An 18107-nucleotide genomic window follows, 5' to 3' on the forward strand; every position below is an offset into this window, starting at 1 on the left:
TCTCTTCCTTTCTCTAATACAACACTACAATGCATTCTCTCTCTCTCTCTCTCTCTCTCTCTCTCTCTCTCTCTCTCTCTCTCTCTCTCTCTCTGACAAAACAATATGCACTAAGAATCTACCTGCACATAATCACTAACAAAATACTTAAGCCTTCAAAAACAAAGAATTTGGTAAATGCCAAGCATCACTTATCTGAACCTCCGTTTTGCTTCTCCACAGGCAACGACCCCCATAACAGCTACCATGTATCCGCCAATGCCGATAACAGTCACAGGGTTCTTCAATAAAAGAGTTGAGATAACAACAGCAACAGCGCCTTTTCATTGCCTAATACCTGATCGTAACGTAATTTCCATCAAAGAAATTACATGAGAGTCCTAGGACAAGAGCTAAAACGAAATATATAAACATGTTGTTCGCCTCCAAAAAATTGATTAAACTGCATTCGAACTCTGTTTGTACAGCAAATACGGCTTGAATAGTTCAATGATTATGTGCAGATACAGTTGCCACTCGACTGGCCTTTTATACTTCAGGCTTACACTTAGTCATTGCTAGCTTCGACCGGCAGCAGTTTAATCAATGTTTTGAATCTTGATCCTATTCCCAGTAGAGTTGATGCTTTAGCGGTGTACGATCACACTACGAGTTGGATTTTGGGTTTTGATTACTGGGTTTTGGGGTAGACAGTGTTTTCTACAATATTAAGTATATAATTTCTAAGTTAGTGTATTTTTTGTGACGATGTCCCTTGAAGGACCTACAATATAGACCGTTCTGAATTGTGGAGTAGCTTCTAGGGCGAATGCTTGCATTCTTTTCAAATTAAAACGAGGAATCTGGTCATAATTCATAAATCGAGCAATGTTCTTATGCTGCTAGATTGTCAATCGGGACTACACATTCAAGAGAAACGAAAAACCAACCTGATGGTGTGGTATGTGTTGGTTTCTATACACTACATTAGAACAATCAACATAAATTCGAGAAATAATTAGATAAGGCAATATGAATTAGGAAAATCAAGGTGAAAGAAGTACAAACCTGAAGCGTTAATGCACTTGTATGTTTGGTCACCAAAAAATTTGACAAACTAGCAGATTGTGCCATTACTGAATTAAATAAAAGAAGTGTACAGCACAAATTCATTGAGTTCAACTTCTCACTGTTAAGTATAAGACATATAAGCAGAACAACTAGTAAGAAAACACAGAGCGCAAGAAAAGAGTATTTAATTTGGCTTGAGATAAAGATGGAACTGAACCGGAGAAACCTACAAATTGAACATAATCACAACTATTTGAAAAAATTATAGTTTTGATTGCAGAATGTCCATTGTTTGCCAATCAAATAAAGCAAGGGGAGCATAACTAACCATGTGAATTTTTGCATGACCGGTTAACCCGAAATGAATGAAAACAAAAAATTGAAACTGATAACATCTTAATTTGAGCAGACTTTTCAAACAGATCTACGTGAACTTGAACTGAATTTGTGGGAAAACATCATAATTATGATTTGCGCACTTCTTCCAAGAAAGATAAAAGGCATGAAATCTGCGTACGTATTATTGCATGAGGATACAAACCGTCATTTTGTTCATTGCTTTTCCGTTTCTTTGGTTGTTTAAGCCATCATATCATTTAGTTAATTAGAAGCTTTATTATTAATTTGTTTAAGATCACGGGATTTACGCGGCAAAGTCAAAGGTTAAGACTAATCAAATAGTTGAACGTGGCCACCATTCCTATACATCCTCAGAGGAGACGCCGGCAGCCCAAAGAAAAGTGTGGGGGACAAGTCGTGTCCAGCAGTATGTAGTGGTTCTTCTTCTCTGGTTTCATACTATACTGTTCTGATCAAACACTGAGGTGCGTGCCCGCAATTATCGTTAATTAAATACGTGGCCACGTCTCTAAACCCTAATTCTACCACAGTTTTTATTGACATTTTAACTAATCTTCTTTAATTTGCTTTTGACATTTCCCTAATTATTGAAGACAAACGACATTACCCTAATAATTGAAGATGAATGCTCGAACTAACATAACAATCTACTACTTTCCCAACTTTAATTCATTCTTCTTCCAATTTTTACTTTTGTCATTCACATATACATTCGTGTTAATTAATTAATTTCATAAGAAAATTAACAGAATTAATTCGATGGTTTACACACTATTATTAAACTTGTCAATATTTTGACAGTTCATCTCAGACCTCAGATTTCTTGATGTCATTAAGTACTCTGTAATTTCCTTTTTTTTTTTTTTTTTAATTATATTGTGAGTTCAAGTGAAATTCTTCAAACTTGTGTACACGTGATGTTCTTGGATTTTTTCGTGAGTCGTTGATTCATTCATCTATGGATTATGATTTGGCAGTTGAATAGGGAATGTGCAATCAACATTGTCGAGACATATCTAGCAAAAATGTATATACAAAATTATAAGTATCATAAGCAAACATTATTTCAACAAGTATAATTTTATACAAAACTTGGACCATTTAAATTAGACAGAAAAATCGATTAAATGGCCTAGATGGACAGATGTTTCTAATTTAAAAACCAAATATTTTTCAAGTTATGCGTACGTGAATGTGTTTCTATACATATGGAGAAGAATATTAACCAATAACCATGCAAGATTCTTGTACTAGTTCAATGGCGGAGTTAGGAATTTTTCACCAGGCAGGCTAGCTTAAAGATTTAAATTTTTATAAGCAAAGAAATTTGATATTGTATTTTTCACAGTATCAGCTAGCTTAAGAAAATTTTCACAAGGTGAGCCAAGAGTTTTCGTTATTAAACAAATATGTGTCTAAATTGAAACTTGTACATGTACAAGTGCTAAGAAAGAGATGTAAGAAAAAGAGATGGTTTGTAAACTGTTATATAATTTTAAATATTTAAACTAAAAGAATTCAGATCAGTGACTGAATAAATAGTGGGTTACATTTGAAAATCTATAAAATTATGTAAAATTTTATTTTTCACCAAAAGCTACCTGGGCTATAGCCCATGGTTGGCAAGTGCCTTGTAACTCGGTTAATTACTTTTCGCACTTGCACCTGAGGTACTGTGCTCGAATCTCCTTCCACGTAGATATCGTATGTATTGTTTTAGTAAAAAAAAAACAATAATAGTAGGGAGACATTACATAATATTGCCGTTGATATACTTGTATTATATAATTTGGGATACTGGAATTAAATTTTATTTATGGTCAAATTTACAATTTAATAGGACAACTTTTTCAAAGGGAAAAAAAAATAAAAAATGATCAACACCTATATCACACGTATATAAGAACTTCCAACTCCCGATCATCCACATGCATTCAGAAGGGTCACTCATTGAACACTATTACTAATCCCACATGGCTACAAGTGCCTAATAATATATCTTTCAGTTTTGTTTGTGAATTTGACTAGCTATTATCCCATTTAATATGATCATTTAATAGTTACCCCCATTTCGACGATTTCTTATATACTGTCGATCGCCATATTTTTTTTTTTTTTTTCTGGTATCCAGGAATTTGGGAGGAGCAAATGTACAAGAACTTTTTTTTAGACACAACGACATTGTGAGGTACAGATTTAAGTTGAGCTGCACGATGATTCAGTCATAACACTACACGTGTCAATAAACCATTAATTACTTTCTTTTTACAGCTTTGAGCAGCACAATACGCAAGTTTTTGCAATGACTTTATTCATTTGGCATGTGCAATGACACTACAATTAAAATGTCCTACAGAAAATAAAAAATTAAAAGCTAAAATGGTTGCTTGTACGAGACAGAAGCTGTGGAGTAGCTTCTAATCTTTAACCATTTCTAATTTTCTATCAGACAAAATCCAGGTCACGGAATGAGAAGCAGCCATGCATGCATATGGGATCGGTCTCAGTCCAAGTCCACCACAAAATATTCGCGACAAAATTCGATAAGCATGAATAAAACTATTTATCTTAATATTTTGTTTGATAGGTTTCATTATTAATTTCATATATTAAAGTGTAATTATGCCCTAACGGCCTCAACCAACATAATTGCCGTTCCCATCTCATCGTACTACATTTCACAATATGATGTGAGATTTTTTTTCCCAGCATAATCTTCATGTAACACGAAGTTTAAAAGTTTTATTGATTTATATAATTTTATAATTTCCGATGAGCTTAGCTTTTAATGAGTGTTTGAAATCTACTCATTCTTTTGCCATTAACGATGCTTTATAATACTATTTTTAGATTGCAAAGAATCTTTTTTTTTTTTTTTTTTGGATAAAAACTCGTTCACATCCATCCATGGATGGGGAGCCACTTTGGGCCCAGGGGTGGATGACCCACTTAGTTTTTTTTGTGAAAAAAAATGCACATAATGTATAGCAATCCCATGTGATAAGAGTATTTTCGGCTATAAAATATTTGAGAAATTGGATAAAAGAACAGTAGATGAATGATAATATGGTTATCTTTATATAGAGAGATATTTGATGGTATTGATAATAACTTCCATAAAATGCTTTCAAAGCATGAAAATACGTCAAGGGGTATAATAGTATGTTGTATGAAAAACCGTATGGATTAATATATAAGTGTTTTGTTTTGTAAATTCTTGAGTTTTTTAATTTGTGACCTTATTGTTTGAGTTCAATATTATTTATTGTGGCAGATCTTTGTGGTTGAGTTCTTTTGTTTTAAATATAAGATTTTGGCATCGAATTTGAGACAAAAGCTAGTTATATAGAATTAGGTATTGAACTTATCATCAATAAGTTAGCTACAATTAAGTATCGAACTTGTCATCAATAAAAATAAAACTAGAAAACCTCACACTTTATAATTGAAAAAGAACATAAAATTGGAGTACTAGTGGCTAAATGCAGGCATTATATACTATTGTGAAAGGAAAACAAGTTAAATAACTTTTTTGTAAAATATATAATTAGTTTTACAATCTAACAAATAGCATCAATCATGAACCGAAAAAATGATCTTTCACATGCCATTTTTCTTCTTTTACACAACTCTTGTTTATTTCTGCATCTTAATATTCTATTAATTATTCAATTTAACATAAAAAATAAACATAAACGTACATGGTTGTGTGAGTACATCGTTTGCGTGGAACTACAAGCATTGAGCACATGTTTGAAGGACAATAACGCCATTGGCAGTTGAAAAGGAAGGTGTGGCGCGCACCAAACTTCCATAAACAATATGGATGAGACATGCATGATAACGAAACATTAATCCTAATTAAGACATGCGTCCAACATTTCCAATCTTTCATATTTGATTCTGGGTGTTGAAAATTTCTCATAAAGATCCGCCTTTGGTGGTTGTAACTTGCTCTCAAAGCTGCTTTTGTTTTTGTTCGAAAAAGCAAAAAAAATTAAATAAAGCTTAAAACTTTATGGTTTGTAATTACTATTTTAATCAATACTTTCCAATAACTTAGAGTCTGGCGTCTTTGACGGTGAGTGAACAGATCATCTTTTGTTTTGTTGGTTATGGTCTTCAAGTAAATATCCGATTTCTTTCGCATTTTTTGTCAATTGGGTTCCGAGATTTCGCAAGGGCAGTCCACAAAACCGCCATTGATGCTCGCATGAAGCTTCTTCTCCACAGCTTTCCGGGTTTTCTTCAATGCTTCTTCTGAAGCTGCAGATCCGCCATGGAACAACACCATAGTGCTGCTGCAGAACATGCTCTCTCACTCCTCCTCCTGCTTCTCTCACTATCTTCACTTGCTCTGAGCGCCACAGACCCGAACGACCTTGCAATCCTCAACCAGCTGAGAAAAAATCTAGAAAACCCAGAGCTCTTGAAGTGGCCGGAAAATGGCGACGACCCATGTGGGGCCAGGTGGGCCCACGTCTTCTGCGCCGGTTCGAGAGTGTCCCAGATTCAGGTCCAGAACCTTGGCCTGAAGGGTCCTCTGCCCCAGAACTTCAACCAGCTCACTGAGCTCACAAACATTGGCCTCCAGAGGAACCACTTCAGTGGGCCCCTCCCTTCCCTCAAAGGGCTGTCGAAGCTCCAGTTTGCTTACTTGGATTTCAACGACTTCACTTCGATTCCTGTCGACTTCTTCGAAGGTCTCGATTCTCTGGAGGTTTTGGCTTTGGACGACAACAATTTGAATGCCACGACAGGCTGGAATTTCCCTCCTCAGCTGGGGAACTCGGCGCAGTTGCAGAATCTTAGTTGCATAAGTTGTAATCTGGTTGGTCTGTTGCCCGATTTCCTCGGAAACATGTCGTCCCTAACGGTTTTGCAACTGTCGGGCAACGGACTGTCCGGCGGGATTCCACCGAGCTTTAACGGCCTTAATTTGCAGATACTTTGGCTGAACAATCCCACCGGCGACGGATTGAGTGGTCCGATTGATGTTCTGACCACAATGGTGCAGCTCAACAGCGTGTGGCTCCACGGGAATCAGTTTTCCGGCGTGATTCCGAACAGCATTGGTAATTTAACTTCTTTGAAAGATCTTAATCTTAATCAAAACCAGTTTGTTGGTTTTGTTCCTGATGGTTTGGCTAATTTAGCACTTGATAGTTTGAACTTGAACAATAATCATTTGATGGGTCCAATCCCGAAATTCAAAGCCCGCAATGCGCGTTTTGATTCGAATGCGTTTTGTCAATCCACTCCCGGGGTTCCTTGCGCCGCGGAGGTTATGGCGCTTATCGAGTTCCTTGACGGGTTGAATTACCCTTCAACGCTTGTTTCTAAATGGTCTGGTAATGATCCGTGCCGGTCGTGGTTGGGAGTGAGTTGTGGGAACGATGGGAAGGTGTCTGTTATAAATCTGCCCAAGTACAATCTGAATGGTACATTGAGTCCTTCGGTTGCAAAGTTAGAATCTCTTGTTCAAATTAGGCTTCAGAACAACAATTTGCAGGGTTCGGTTCCTGAAAATTGGACTAGCTTGAAATCCTTGACTGAGTTGGATCTTAGTGGGAACAATGTTTCCCCTCCATTGCCGAAATTCAGTAGCACTGTCAAAGTTGCCGTTGATGGGAATCGTTTGTTTAATGGTAATCCATCTGCGGCAGGGGCAGCACCAGAAGATAGCCCTTCCTCCTCCACAGATTCAGGTTCTCATGTCAATGGTACTTCTCAACTGAACCAACATAAAGCATCGAAAAGGTCTAGTACTGTTTTAATTGTAGCTCCGGTTGCAAGTGTTGGTGTTATTGCGTTTTTGCTTGTAATTCCTTTATCTATGTACTGTAAGAAGAGAAGAGATGCATTCAAGAATTCAACTTCCCATGTAATTCACCCAAGAGATGCATCTGATTCGGATAGTATGGTTAAGGTTGTTGTTGCCAGTAATACCAATGGAAGCGCTTCTACAGTTACAGGGAGCTCTGCAAGCAGAAACAGTAGTGGAATAGGTGAGTCCCATGTCATTGAAGCGGGGAATCTCATCATATCAGTTCAAGTTCTTCGAAACGTGACAAACAATTTCGCCCCAGAAAATGAGCTAGGCCGTGGTGGCTTTGGGGTGGTTTATAAGGGAGAACTGGATGACGGTACAAAAATAGCAGTAAAAAGAATGGAGGCTGGTGTGATTAGCAACAAAGCCTTGGATGAATTCCAGGCCGAAATTGCAGTTCTGTCGAAGGTCAGACACCGTCATTTGGTATCACTTCTGGGGTATTCCGTTGAGGGAAATGAGAGAATTCTTGTCTATGAGTATATGCCTCAGGGGGCTCTAAGCAGGCATCTTTTCCGTTGGAAGACCTTCGAATTAGAGCCACTCTCTTGGAAGAGGAGGCTAAACATTGCCTTGGATGTTGCTAGGGGGATGGATTATCTTCACAATCTAGCTCACAAAAGCTTCATACACAGAGATCTTAAATCATCAAATATCTTACTGGGTGATGATTTTAAAGCAAAAGTTTCGGATTTTGGATTGGTGAAACTGGCTCCTGATGGTGAAAGATCCGTTGTGACCAGGCTTGCCGGGACTTTTGGGTACTTAGCACCGGAGTATGCTGGTAAGCCTTCTGGGACCTTTCAAACTATTACTGAATATTAATGTTTCATGTTCATATAATTAGTAAATTTTGTAACCGATTATAAGCTGACAGCATTGCACACAGCATGTTTCGGATTTTGGATTGATAATACTGTTGCTAGGATTTTTAAAGTTTAAAATTTTTAATTTCTGTCATCTTCCTTTGATGCTTGTGACCAATCCTGCTAACGCCACCTCACTTGTTGATTGGTTCAGTGACGGGAAAAATTACAACGAAAGCAGATGTCTTCAGTTTCGGAGTTGTATTAATGGAGCTATTAACTGGAATGATGGCAATAGATGAGGATAGACCTGAAGAAAGTCAATACTTGGCTGCATGGTTCTGGCACATAAAATCGAATAAGGAGAAACTCATGGCTGCTATTGACCCAACTCTTGACAGAAATGAAGAAACATTTGAGAGCATCGCCATAATTGCAGAACTCGCTGGGCACTGCACTGCAAGGGAACCCAGCCAAAGACCGGATATGAGCCATGCCGTGAATGTATTGTCCCCGCTTGTTGAAAAATGGAAACCTATCGACGATGAGAATGAGGAGTATTCTGGGATTGATTATAGCCTGCCGCTGAACCAGATGGTGAAGGGTTGGCAGGACGCAGAAGGAAAGGACTCCAGTTATCTGAACCTGGAAGACAGCAAGGGGAGCATACCGGCAAGGCCAACTGGCTTTGCAGAGTCTTTTACTTCCGCTGATGGTCGGTAAAGGAGGTACTTTGTCACTTTCATGTTTCGCTTCATTTTCCTCTCCAGAGGTTGTTTTTCCATCCTCTGTTAGGTGTATGTTGTGTTCTCTGCTCGGGAATTGAATGTCAATATGTTTTCTGTTGTTGGTTTTGAGTTGGAGATTTCGATTGAGATCTCAAGTGTAAGCTATGATATATTCTTCTTTTAAGATTTCATGCGCTAATGCTGTTGATAGGGCGCAATTATGAACGAGAACTGGTTCCCTTTCACTCTTAATCTTGTACTTTAAATTCCACATCTGAGTTTCATGAGAATGTTTGCATTGCTTTGGGTCTTATGAACTAGAAAATACCCAAGTTATAGACTGTAGACACCCTTTCTAGAAGAATCCTCATTCCCCCCTCCCCCCCCCCCCCTTTTTTTTATTTTTTATTTTTTATAACTTTGCTTATTTCTTGTCTTTGAATTGAATAGATCAAAAGAATTAAGAGACGGATATAAATAATTGTGAAGATAGAAAAAATAAGTGTGCGAAAATCATTTTCGCTTTGATCTAACTTGGATGGGGAAGGTTAGGTAGAAACAATAAGAGTTCAGAATTCAGAAATAGATCCACATAGCTGAGATGGGGTCCAAGATCTAATTCAATTGAGGGTGATAACCAATAAATGCGGAGTAAGGCTAACAAAAAGTAATAATGCCTATACACTATAGTGCAGATTTGATCCCACTGCTATCCCTCCTCGCTAATGCAATCATTTGCCAAAAAAAAAAAAATCTGGTTAGTGGAATCTGCTTTTAATTAAAGTTATTAAACCACTAAAAAAAGCTACTCATTGGTCATTAGTAGTAAAATGAAAAGAAAAGAAAAGGAAGGAAACTGATTGTTCTTGATTCTACATGTTTTGGTCAGATGTGAAAGTTGCTCAGCTAAATTTTAATCCACATTTCTCATAGTAGAGAACTTGTTTTCGAATTAGGATCTCAAAGTAGCCTTGTTAAAATCTTGCTCGAAAAATCTCGATCAGTAAAAATTTAAATTTTTCTTAAAACTACATAACATTGAATGATGTGGAGATTAAAAAGATAACAGTTAAAATACATGTAATATTAAATAATACGTAACAATAAAGCCACACGCGAAGCACGTAAATACATCAACTAACTTACACCAATTAACTTCATCTTCCCAAAAAAATTAAAAGTCAAAACAACCTCATCAATCATAAAATTAACTCCTTGGATGAATGTAACAACATATGGAGCCTACCAACCCGTTCATGTTCGTGGGGCCCTTATGAAAATTTATAGATTTGCTCATGGGATGTCAAGTGGGGAACTTTCTTGGCTACTTGAATATTGGGTTTTTTTTAGTATTTTAATCGTTTGACCTTTATTTTAAAATATAAAAATTAAGATTTAATGGTTAAAATGTTTGGAATGTTTAAGAATTTTTTATTAAGTGAAATTGCACATTGGTATACACAATAGGTAATGTTATTCACACACTCATTTTTACCTCTTACATTTTTCTCTTAATTTTCAGTCGAATTGAATGAAATGAAAAAGATTAATGAACAAAAATTAACAAGAGTTTGTGAGAGGTAAAATGAATAATACTTGAGTACTCAAGTTCTCATATTTTGATTTTGTCTAATGTCATTTTAACACATATTTTATTGTTTAGAAAATAATGTGCATGTTATTACTTCTTTTTTTTTTTTTTTTTTTTTGAACTTTAAAAAATAACAAACACGTGACATTTTAAAATGAGGTCAATTCAAAAATGCGAATTTAAAAAATACTCATTACCTAAGTATTATCCAAATAAAAAGAAATGGACCATTTCCGGATCCCTTCCATCAAATTAAGGGATTTGGATCCTTGAAATTTGATCCAATGATTACAAACAGGAGTCCCCTTTAATAGTTATAATAATTTTAGCCGTTAGATCAAATTTTAAGGGTTCGGATCCCTTGATTTGGTGAATTTGATGGAAAAAATCCGAAAATATCCCATTTCTAAATAAAATGGTTGTGAATAGCACTACTCTGTGCAAGTTGATCGCTCTTGCTGGTTAGTGTTTGAATCAATCAGTTTGCAAACTTTACGGAATTCAATCAGTTTGCTAACTTTGGGGAATTCAATCGGTCCCCAAGATTGAGGAAGATGATCACATTGTCTCGTGGGCCCCTTTCTGTAACGTGGAGGCCATTATCGACCGAAAGAGCCAAAGAGGTGGGTCACGGTGAGCATGATTGGTGCTAACAAGACCAATCAACGCAGGTGAGTTCCTGACACGATTGTTGCTGCATGATACCTGCTCACTCCAATCATTTTCCACAGGTGGCAATGCCTCTTTTGGTTGGGTCATATCAGTCGCTCGCGCGCATGCGAAATTTTGGGTGCAAATAAATCTTACAATACATCATGATGCATATAAATCTTAATGCATCGACGACATATATAACTAAAAAGTTTGACATCACGAAGATTCACCATCGTACTAACTGTTTTTCAACATCACCAAGTTTTGTGTATCTTGGCACGCTTGGATTGGTTGCCGGAAATAAGGCGTAAATTTTTTAATGGAAATATCACATAAAATATTTAATGGTATTTGATGGAACATTTGGTGAGCTATAGTCATCTACAAAAGCCATGATGCGCAGTTGTCGATAGCAGACAAAGGTCCTGCCGATTCTAGCTCGGGCATTTTGTTTGACACTGTTATGTGCACGAATTCGTTACTACCCAGATGACCAGGGGTTCATTTGAGGCACCCTCCAGCAACTTTCCCGACCACCACAATGATAACTAACCGTGTTGACTCTTTGGTGAATCCGTCACTTTTAGTTATCAAGGGAATCGTTATTTGGCTAAGTATTCACACTCGTCGGTACATAAGACGACTTAATAAACCGTTTCGAAAAAGACACGGTGACTATATAGTCCCAATTAACCGTGTCTCTCATGACATCAAACATGGGTTACTGGCAAAGAGAAGTTGATTAGCAATGCATTAAGGATGCCCATTGCCTAATTCCTTTTACCCTGCTATCCAGTTTTCGGATGCTACCTGCTTAACAACAGAAATCTTTCAATCTGATCGCAGCGTCAAACTGCAATCACGTTAGAGCCGAGGGCGCTTCATGCATTGCACTCAAAACGATCATAAAACAGCGTTTGTACCGGCAACTCCACCGTGTAAAAGGTTTACATGCTATGAGCCGGCTATGAGCCGAACAATGAATCCCACAACTGCTACATCAAATTTCCTTTTAACCTAATACGGAATTACAACAAAGATTTTGTTTTTCTTCTCGAATGTCAAGCTCCTAGGAAAGGGATCCTCTCCGGATCCCTTCCTTCTAATCCACCAAGTCCAAGGATCCGGACCATAAGTTATAATAACTTTAGCCGTTGAATCAAATTTTAATGGTCCGGATCTCCGGACTTAATGGATTAGGAGGAAGGGATCCGGAGAGGATCCCTTTCCAAGCTCCTGGCCTTGTTCTGGAAGTATGGTCACATGCATGATTTCCACGAATTTTGTATTAGGCATTGCGGACATCTTTTTTACCAACGAAATCTATCGGAACATCCCACGGGGCAATTTCCCATAGCACAGCTCAGACTTGTGCCGACAAAAGAGAATAGCACCTGAACCAAAGGAACGGGGCATGCTGGTAAAATTTTACGAAAACACAATATTCAAGAAAACATAAGACATTACTATGGATAGCAAAACAATCAAACCACAAGAAGGAAAAGGAAGAAAGGCAGCATTGGACATTCAGTTTGAAAGAAAAGTGAGTACAATTTCTGACCAACATATTTCTTATCATAATTTTCTTGTTTAAATACACCAATGAAAGAGAACAAGGCAGCCTCAAAGTCAATTACATTAAGCGACCATATCATTAGTATTCAACGTAACACAAACTGTCAGTACGAGTCCATTGCACGTGACCATAGCATTAGTATTCATCACAGGTGCCAATTCAGCTGACACATACAATTGATAGGACCATCATGGAGTATGAAATGGCTGTGGAATTTGCTATGACCAACTGATGATGGAGCCAACAAGAAAACTTTTGTTCAATTTATGCATTGTCACAAGACTCGAAATTAGATATATGTAATTTAATATTGCTAACTAATCTGAATTAACTCTTTATTTACTTAGACTTTCGAGAAAGTATTAATTAGTTTATGGAGTAGATTATTTGCAATTGCTTAAAGGATGCGCCATATTTCTAATAAATGATTGACAAGGTTGATTTCAGTTTTCCTAACCTTTTCCCAATTCTAGTTCCTCTTCCTTCTCTCTTATCTCTTATACGGTTCTACCTTCGCTCTTTTTCCTACATCACCAATTTGTCACGCTCTATATTAGCTTTGGGATCGCCAGAAACAGTTGCATATCACTAAAAATCCATTTAAAGTGATTTCTTAGTTTGCAAAACAACGCATATAAGATGATTTGTGAACTCGGATAGCACTAAAAATTTGAAAACTTATGATCTAGCAAATTATTTTAGATTATGGTGCAGATAATTTGATTATAACCATCTCCCTTAAATCATACAAAAATAACATAAAAGAAAAGTTCATGTCCCATTAGCTATCAAGCAAATTAAGAAAAGACTTAAATTCAACATTCTAGTGGGAGTTCTTTGAATGATGTGTTATAATTTCTTTATCTTGCCAATTCGATATCTGAGACAATAGATAGTTTTTACCTGTCATCAGTCGAGATCACAATTCCTCTGAGAAACAGCCTACATGGTAAGCCCCAGAAACATTCAAACTCGATGAGACATTTGATGTGGTGAACTGCTGGTAAGGAAGATAAACTGGAGGTAGCAGTAGAGCTGATTTCTGGTCCATTGCTAGCAGCCGTCCACACTTGCTGCATCAAAAATGTAACGTCAATAACTTCGAAGCCAGTAAAAGATTTCAGAGGTATAAAGTGAGAAGGTCATACCTGCAAACTTTTATAAAGAGAGTTTGATAGCCGCAGATCCAATGCTAGAATGAATACAGAAAGTTAGAACTTTAATGTGTATAAGCTGATGCACGCATATAATTCAATAAACCAGTCAGTTCAGTGGAACATGCTAGAGATGATACCAAAAGACAATGGAGAGCTGTTTCAGCTCGAACTCCAATGAAATACTGCAAAGCAATAGCAGCATGTTCCTGAAATACGAAATGATACGCAATTTAATAGAAAGGACCATTACTTGACTAAAATAAACATGAATAAACAACTAAATACAGTGATATGCTTATAGACATGATAAATTGAAAAACCTCTTGCATGTATGTAGCTGCCTCCCTGTTTCAGAACGAAAATACAATTATGCTCCATTATGATGGGGAAAAAAAGAAGAGAAACATATGCTTATATAATATGAAAGCCAGTGAAAATCTAAAGGAACACATGATACATGACACTTTAGCAAAGCATGAAACTGGGATATGTGTTTTAGCATTTAGGTTGAACAAGCAATGATTACAACAAATGATTTAAGTTCATTGAAACCAGAGTTTATGACATATTGTCTATTGAACCCGAATGCAAGTATTAGTTACTTCAGGATGTTCAACCGTATGGGTGGTTACAGCCTGACAGCTCCACAGTACAATTAGATAATACTACAAACTCTAATATCATACAACCTAAGTAGCATCTGGAACTAGTTTATCATGGGACGACTATGTAATTTGATCAAATGAGCATGCAATGAAACTACAGCTCTGAAGGTAGAAGGTAGACGGTGACAGCAACCTTATCTGGTGCAACATCAGGTGGACCTGATCGTAACTTACTTGAACTGTGATAGCTACGATCCTTTAATGTTTCACTGAAACTCTCATTTTCTGGCAGTGAAGATGCTCGTTTCAACCAATCCAATCGTTCATACATGGAAACTTTCAAATTACGAACCTTTTCGAAACGCACTAAAATCTCCGACAGGGTTTGGCAATCTAGAACCTCTTCTTGATTATGAGCTGCCGGTGCTTGGGAAATGCGATGCTTCTTTGAAGCTGGTTCATTACATCAATCATTTGATGCCTCGTCAAGGTGAGGGAAAAAACGCCTTTTCTGATCAGTGAAGGCCTTGAGAGCTAACCTAAAATGGCCAATAACACAATTCAAGAAAAGGATTCATAGTTCAAAATACAACAAAATACTTAGCCAGTAAGAATATAATCCTCAATGAACCAGATTTGAAACCCGTTACGAAATTGCGAAACTTGTATTTGCTCCATATCCTCTTTAGTGAAGAACTATTCAAAATCTATGGAACAGAAGCTTATGTATGCTTTGGAAATTTCGGAAAAAAAAAAAGCTTTCCTTTAATCATGATTTTTCAAGTAAAGGATATTGTCTATGAACTTGAGACCAACCTGGTCCTGTCAACAGCAGACGCGCCAGCTTGGCCGGCGAGCTGCCGCTTCCAAGCATACGCAACAACGGCGCCGTCCGGGCAAACCAACGGCATATGTAATCCCCAAGAATTGCTCCGTGATCGCAGCGACTCGTTCAGAACTCCAGATTCTTCCAGCTGCCTTCCTAACAAAAATAAGCGCAAAACCCCTAAAAAGTTTGTGGATTTTTCAATGCGAGATAGCTTATTGCGAATAAAACCCGAGAGAGAGAGAGAGGAGGTCGAGGAGGTGTTGGCGCATGGAGGCGTCCTCGTTGAGGAACAAGTGGAGAGGCATGGAGCTATGGTGAGGCTGAGCGGCCAGGAACAGGGCTTCGAGGGGGCGGTCGGCGCCAAGCCTTATGTCCGCGATGAGGCGGCCGGCTTGAGAAAGCCGCTCCATTGCCTGCGCCACCTGTTTTGGCGGCGCCTCCGCCGCGGTGGACACCGCAGAGGGAGGCTGCGGCGTGGAGTTCTGGGTCATTGCTTGCGGTTGTTGCTGCTGCTGCTGCATCGTCATCTATGGTACTAGGCGGTGTTCTGGATCGTTTCGTCGTCTGCGTACCAAGTGCCCCGTTTGAATGAAATTTTCAGTATGCCCGTACTGCCCTCACTTATTTGCGAAAATAACGTGAGTTGCCTACAACACTCCGTCCTCTTCCGCTAGATCACACCGATGACTTCGCAGGCGAGCTTTCCGGCGTCAGATGAAGTCGTCGGTGTGATCTGGGTTTTGACACCAAATGGTCGATTAGTGTGCGCGGCGTCCAGTGAATATAATGGAATAACTGCAATGAAATGTAGAGAGAGAATGAGTAAGGGTAAAAAGTAAAAGAGGAAATTGTAGAACTTGGAAGAATAAATCCTTAATTAAAAATTCATTACTATTTATTTCGTAATTTATCAAAACGTGCAATTATAGCTCATTAATTTTTCATATTTGCTCATTAATTTAGCTTTGCATGACACGACTCATTTTACCAAAATTCTAATGAAATTAAAAAAAATATCATAATTACACGTTTTAATAATTAAATGATTAATAGTAATAAATTTTTATTTAATGAACTATTGTTCTAATGTGATTAAATTTAAAGGGTATTGCTTCAATTTACTTAAAAGTAAAAACCAAAACGAGACCGGTTCTTCTGAGGTAAAATCGAAAAAGAAAGGGTTTAAGGGGAGGACCGAGAAGCATTGAGGATAAAAACCGAAAGATAAAATCGAAACAGGATCGGTTCTTACAAGGTAAGACCGAAATCGTACAGATTTCTTAAGGTAAAAACCGAAATATGACGGGTTAAGAGGAGGGACTGAGACGGATTGAGGGTAAAAACCGAATGATAAAACCAAAACCGAGGCGGTTCTTCACGGTACAAACCGAAATCAGACCCTTTTTTTTTGAGACAAAAACCGAAACAAAAACTGTTCTTTGCAGGTAAAAACCGAAATGAACTGAATTTTTAAGGTAAAACCGAAATGAACTAAATTTTTGCCGCTTACTAGTGGTATTTCTCACTTGTAACCACATGGCTAGTTCAGCCATGGTCAAAAAAATAAAAAATAAAAATCAAATTTTATATAAACCGAACCGGATTGTAAGCTAAAAACTGATTAAAAACTGAAAACCGTAAGGTAAAAACCGTAATAGAAACAGTTGAAGAGGAAATTAAGATATGTTGCTCAGAAATCGACAAGCAAAAACCCTAATTGTTTGATTGAAACGAAAAATTTCAGACGAGAAGGAGATTACCTAAAAACAATGGCACCGATCCCTTAATTTTACATTCTCAACCCGAAAATTGCTGCAGATACCCAACACTCATCCTTTTGCTGAGCCGGCGAAACGCCGAAACCCTAGCTTTCTGCAAACCGCACAATTCCCTTTCCTTTTTATTTCATAATTTTGCTTTTCATGTTTTTTAAAGATTCATTTTCTGTTGGGGCTTTTATCCAAAATAATAAAAATATATTAGGAAATGTACTCTATTAAAAAGCTTGGGTTAATTGTATTTTGCACCTTTTAGATCTCAGGGATTTTCAAAATGAATCATGAGATTTTAATTTTTGCACTTTGTTTTTTACGATTTTAAAAATGAAGTGTTATTGGCATTTCAAAAATCTCATTCTACACTTCTTATAAGGGTATTTTTCTTTCCAAATATAGAAAGTTTGGAATATAAAATGAGATTTTTGGAATGCCAATAACAATTCCCTTTTGAAATTGTATCAATTTACTCATTTTGTCTAACGAATTATTTGAAGCTTCATCAAATTAATGACATAGTAGCATGAAATCCATAACTAGATTGACATGTAAACTACATTTGCACCACGTAACCTAAAAACTCATTTAACTACACAAAAAGTGTAAATTCATACAATTTCAAAACTTTAGAGGGCAATTTAAGAAAATTAAAACATCATAGCCAAATTTAAAAATCACCTCAAACCTTGAAGATATAAATTTATAAAATATAAGTAGACTTTCTTGCAAAGGGCTTTTTTTTTAAATCACAACGCGCTACGGGCGGCAAATATAAATTGAAACGGTAAATTGAAACACACTAAAATTTTAATCAATACAAAAAAGGAATACACAGATAAGGTGACAATGTCTAATATGTTGCTTCTATCATTTCTCTCCACACCTGATTTGTTGAAGTCCACTTGAAATTCTTTTGTATTCCTACATAAAAAACAATGAACACAATAATTTATCTGACAAAAGAAAAGATAACATGAGAGAAAAATTATTATAACAGTTAAGTAACAAATGAAAGTGATCTTAATAATAAAAATTCATGTCAAATATTTTCTACATTACCATTTATGTTAATGTTGTGTGTGAAAAAGTGATGCATGTTGATAAGTAAGCGAAACTCATGTACTGATACACATTTGCAAGAACTAA

The 18107-nt window shown here is 37.0% G+C and overlaps 1 protein-coding gene and 1 pseudogene across 2 annotated transcripts; one reads left to right on the forward strand and one right to left on the reverse strand.

Annotated features, from left to right (window-relative positions):
• The first annotated feature begins 5254 nt into the window (after positions 1-5254).
• LOC137744994 (receptor protein kinase TMK1) lies at positions 5255-9019 on the forward strand. The gene is made up of 2 exons (XM_068484834.2): positions 5255-8024; positions 8261-9019. The coding sequence occupies exons 1-2, from the start codon at positions 5690-5692 to the stop codon at positions 8767-8769; spliced, it is 2844 nt and encodes a 947-aa protein (XP_068340935.2). The 5' UTR covers positions 5255-5689; the 3' UTR covers positions 8770-9019.
• A 3553-nt stretch (positions 9020-12572) lies between these two features.
• On the reverse strand, positions 12573-17112 carry LOC137745915 (mediator of RNA polymerase II transcription subunit 27-like; annotated as a pseudogene). Its single transcript, XR_015953825.1, has 9 exons — positions 16947-17112; positions 15431-15981; positions 15174-15348; positions 14551-14896; positions 14038-14097; positions 13890-13958; positions 13744-13787; positions 13519-13668; positions 12573-12908 (listed from the first exon to the last, which is right to left on the reverse strand). The product of XR_015953825.1 is annotated as a mediator of RNA polymerase II transcription subunit 27-like (transcript).
• Between the last annotated feature and the right edge of the window lie 995 nt (positions 17113-18107).

This window comes from Pyrus communis, chromosome 12 (assembly GCF_041283825.1).
Source record: "Pyrus communis isolate YQ-2024b chromosome 12, ASM4128382v1, whole genome shotgun sequence".
NCBI lineage: Eukaryota > Viridiplantae > Streptophyta > Magnoliopsida > Rosales > Rosaceae > Pyrus > Pyrus communis.

Coding starts and splice junctions, on each gene's coding strand:
- LOC137744994 (XM_068484834.2), top strand. CDS start 5,690: ATGGAACAACACCATAGTGCTGCTGCAGAACATGCTCTCTCACTCCTC. Junction 8,025..8,260: donor CTTAGCACCGGAGTATGCTG/GTAAGCCTTCTG, acceptor TGATTGGTTCAG/TGACGGGAAAAATTACAACG.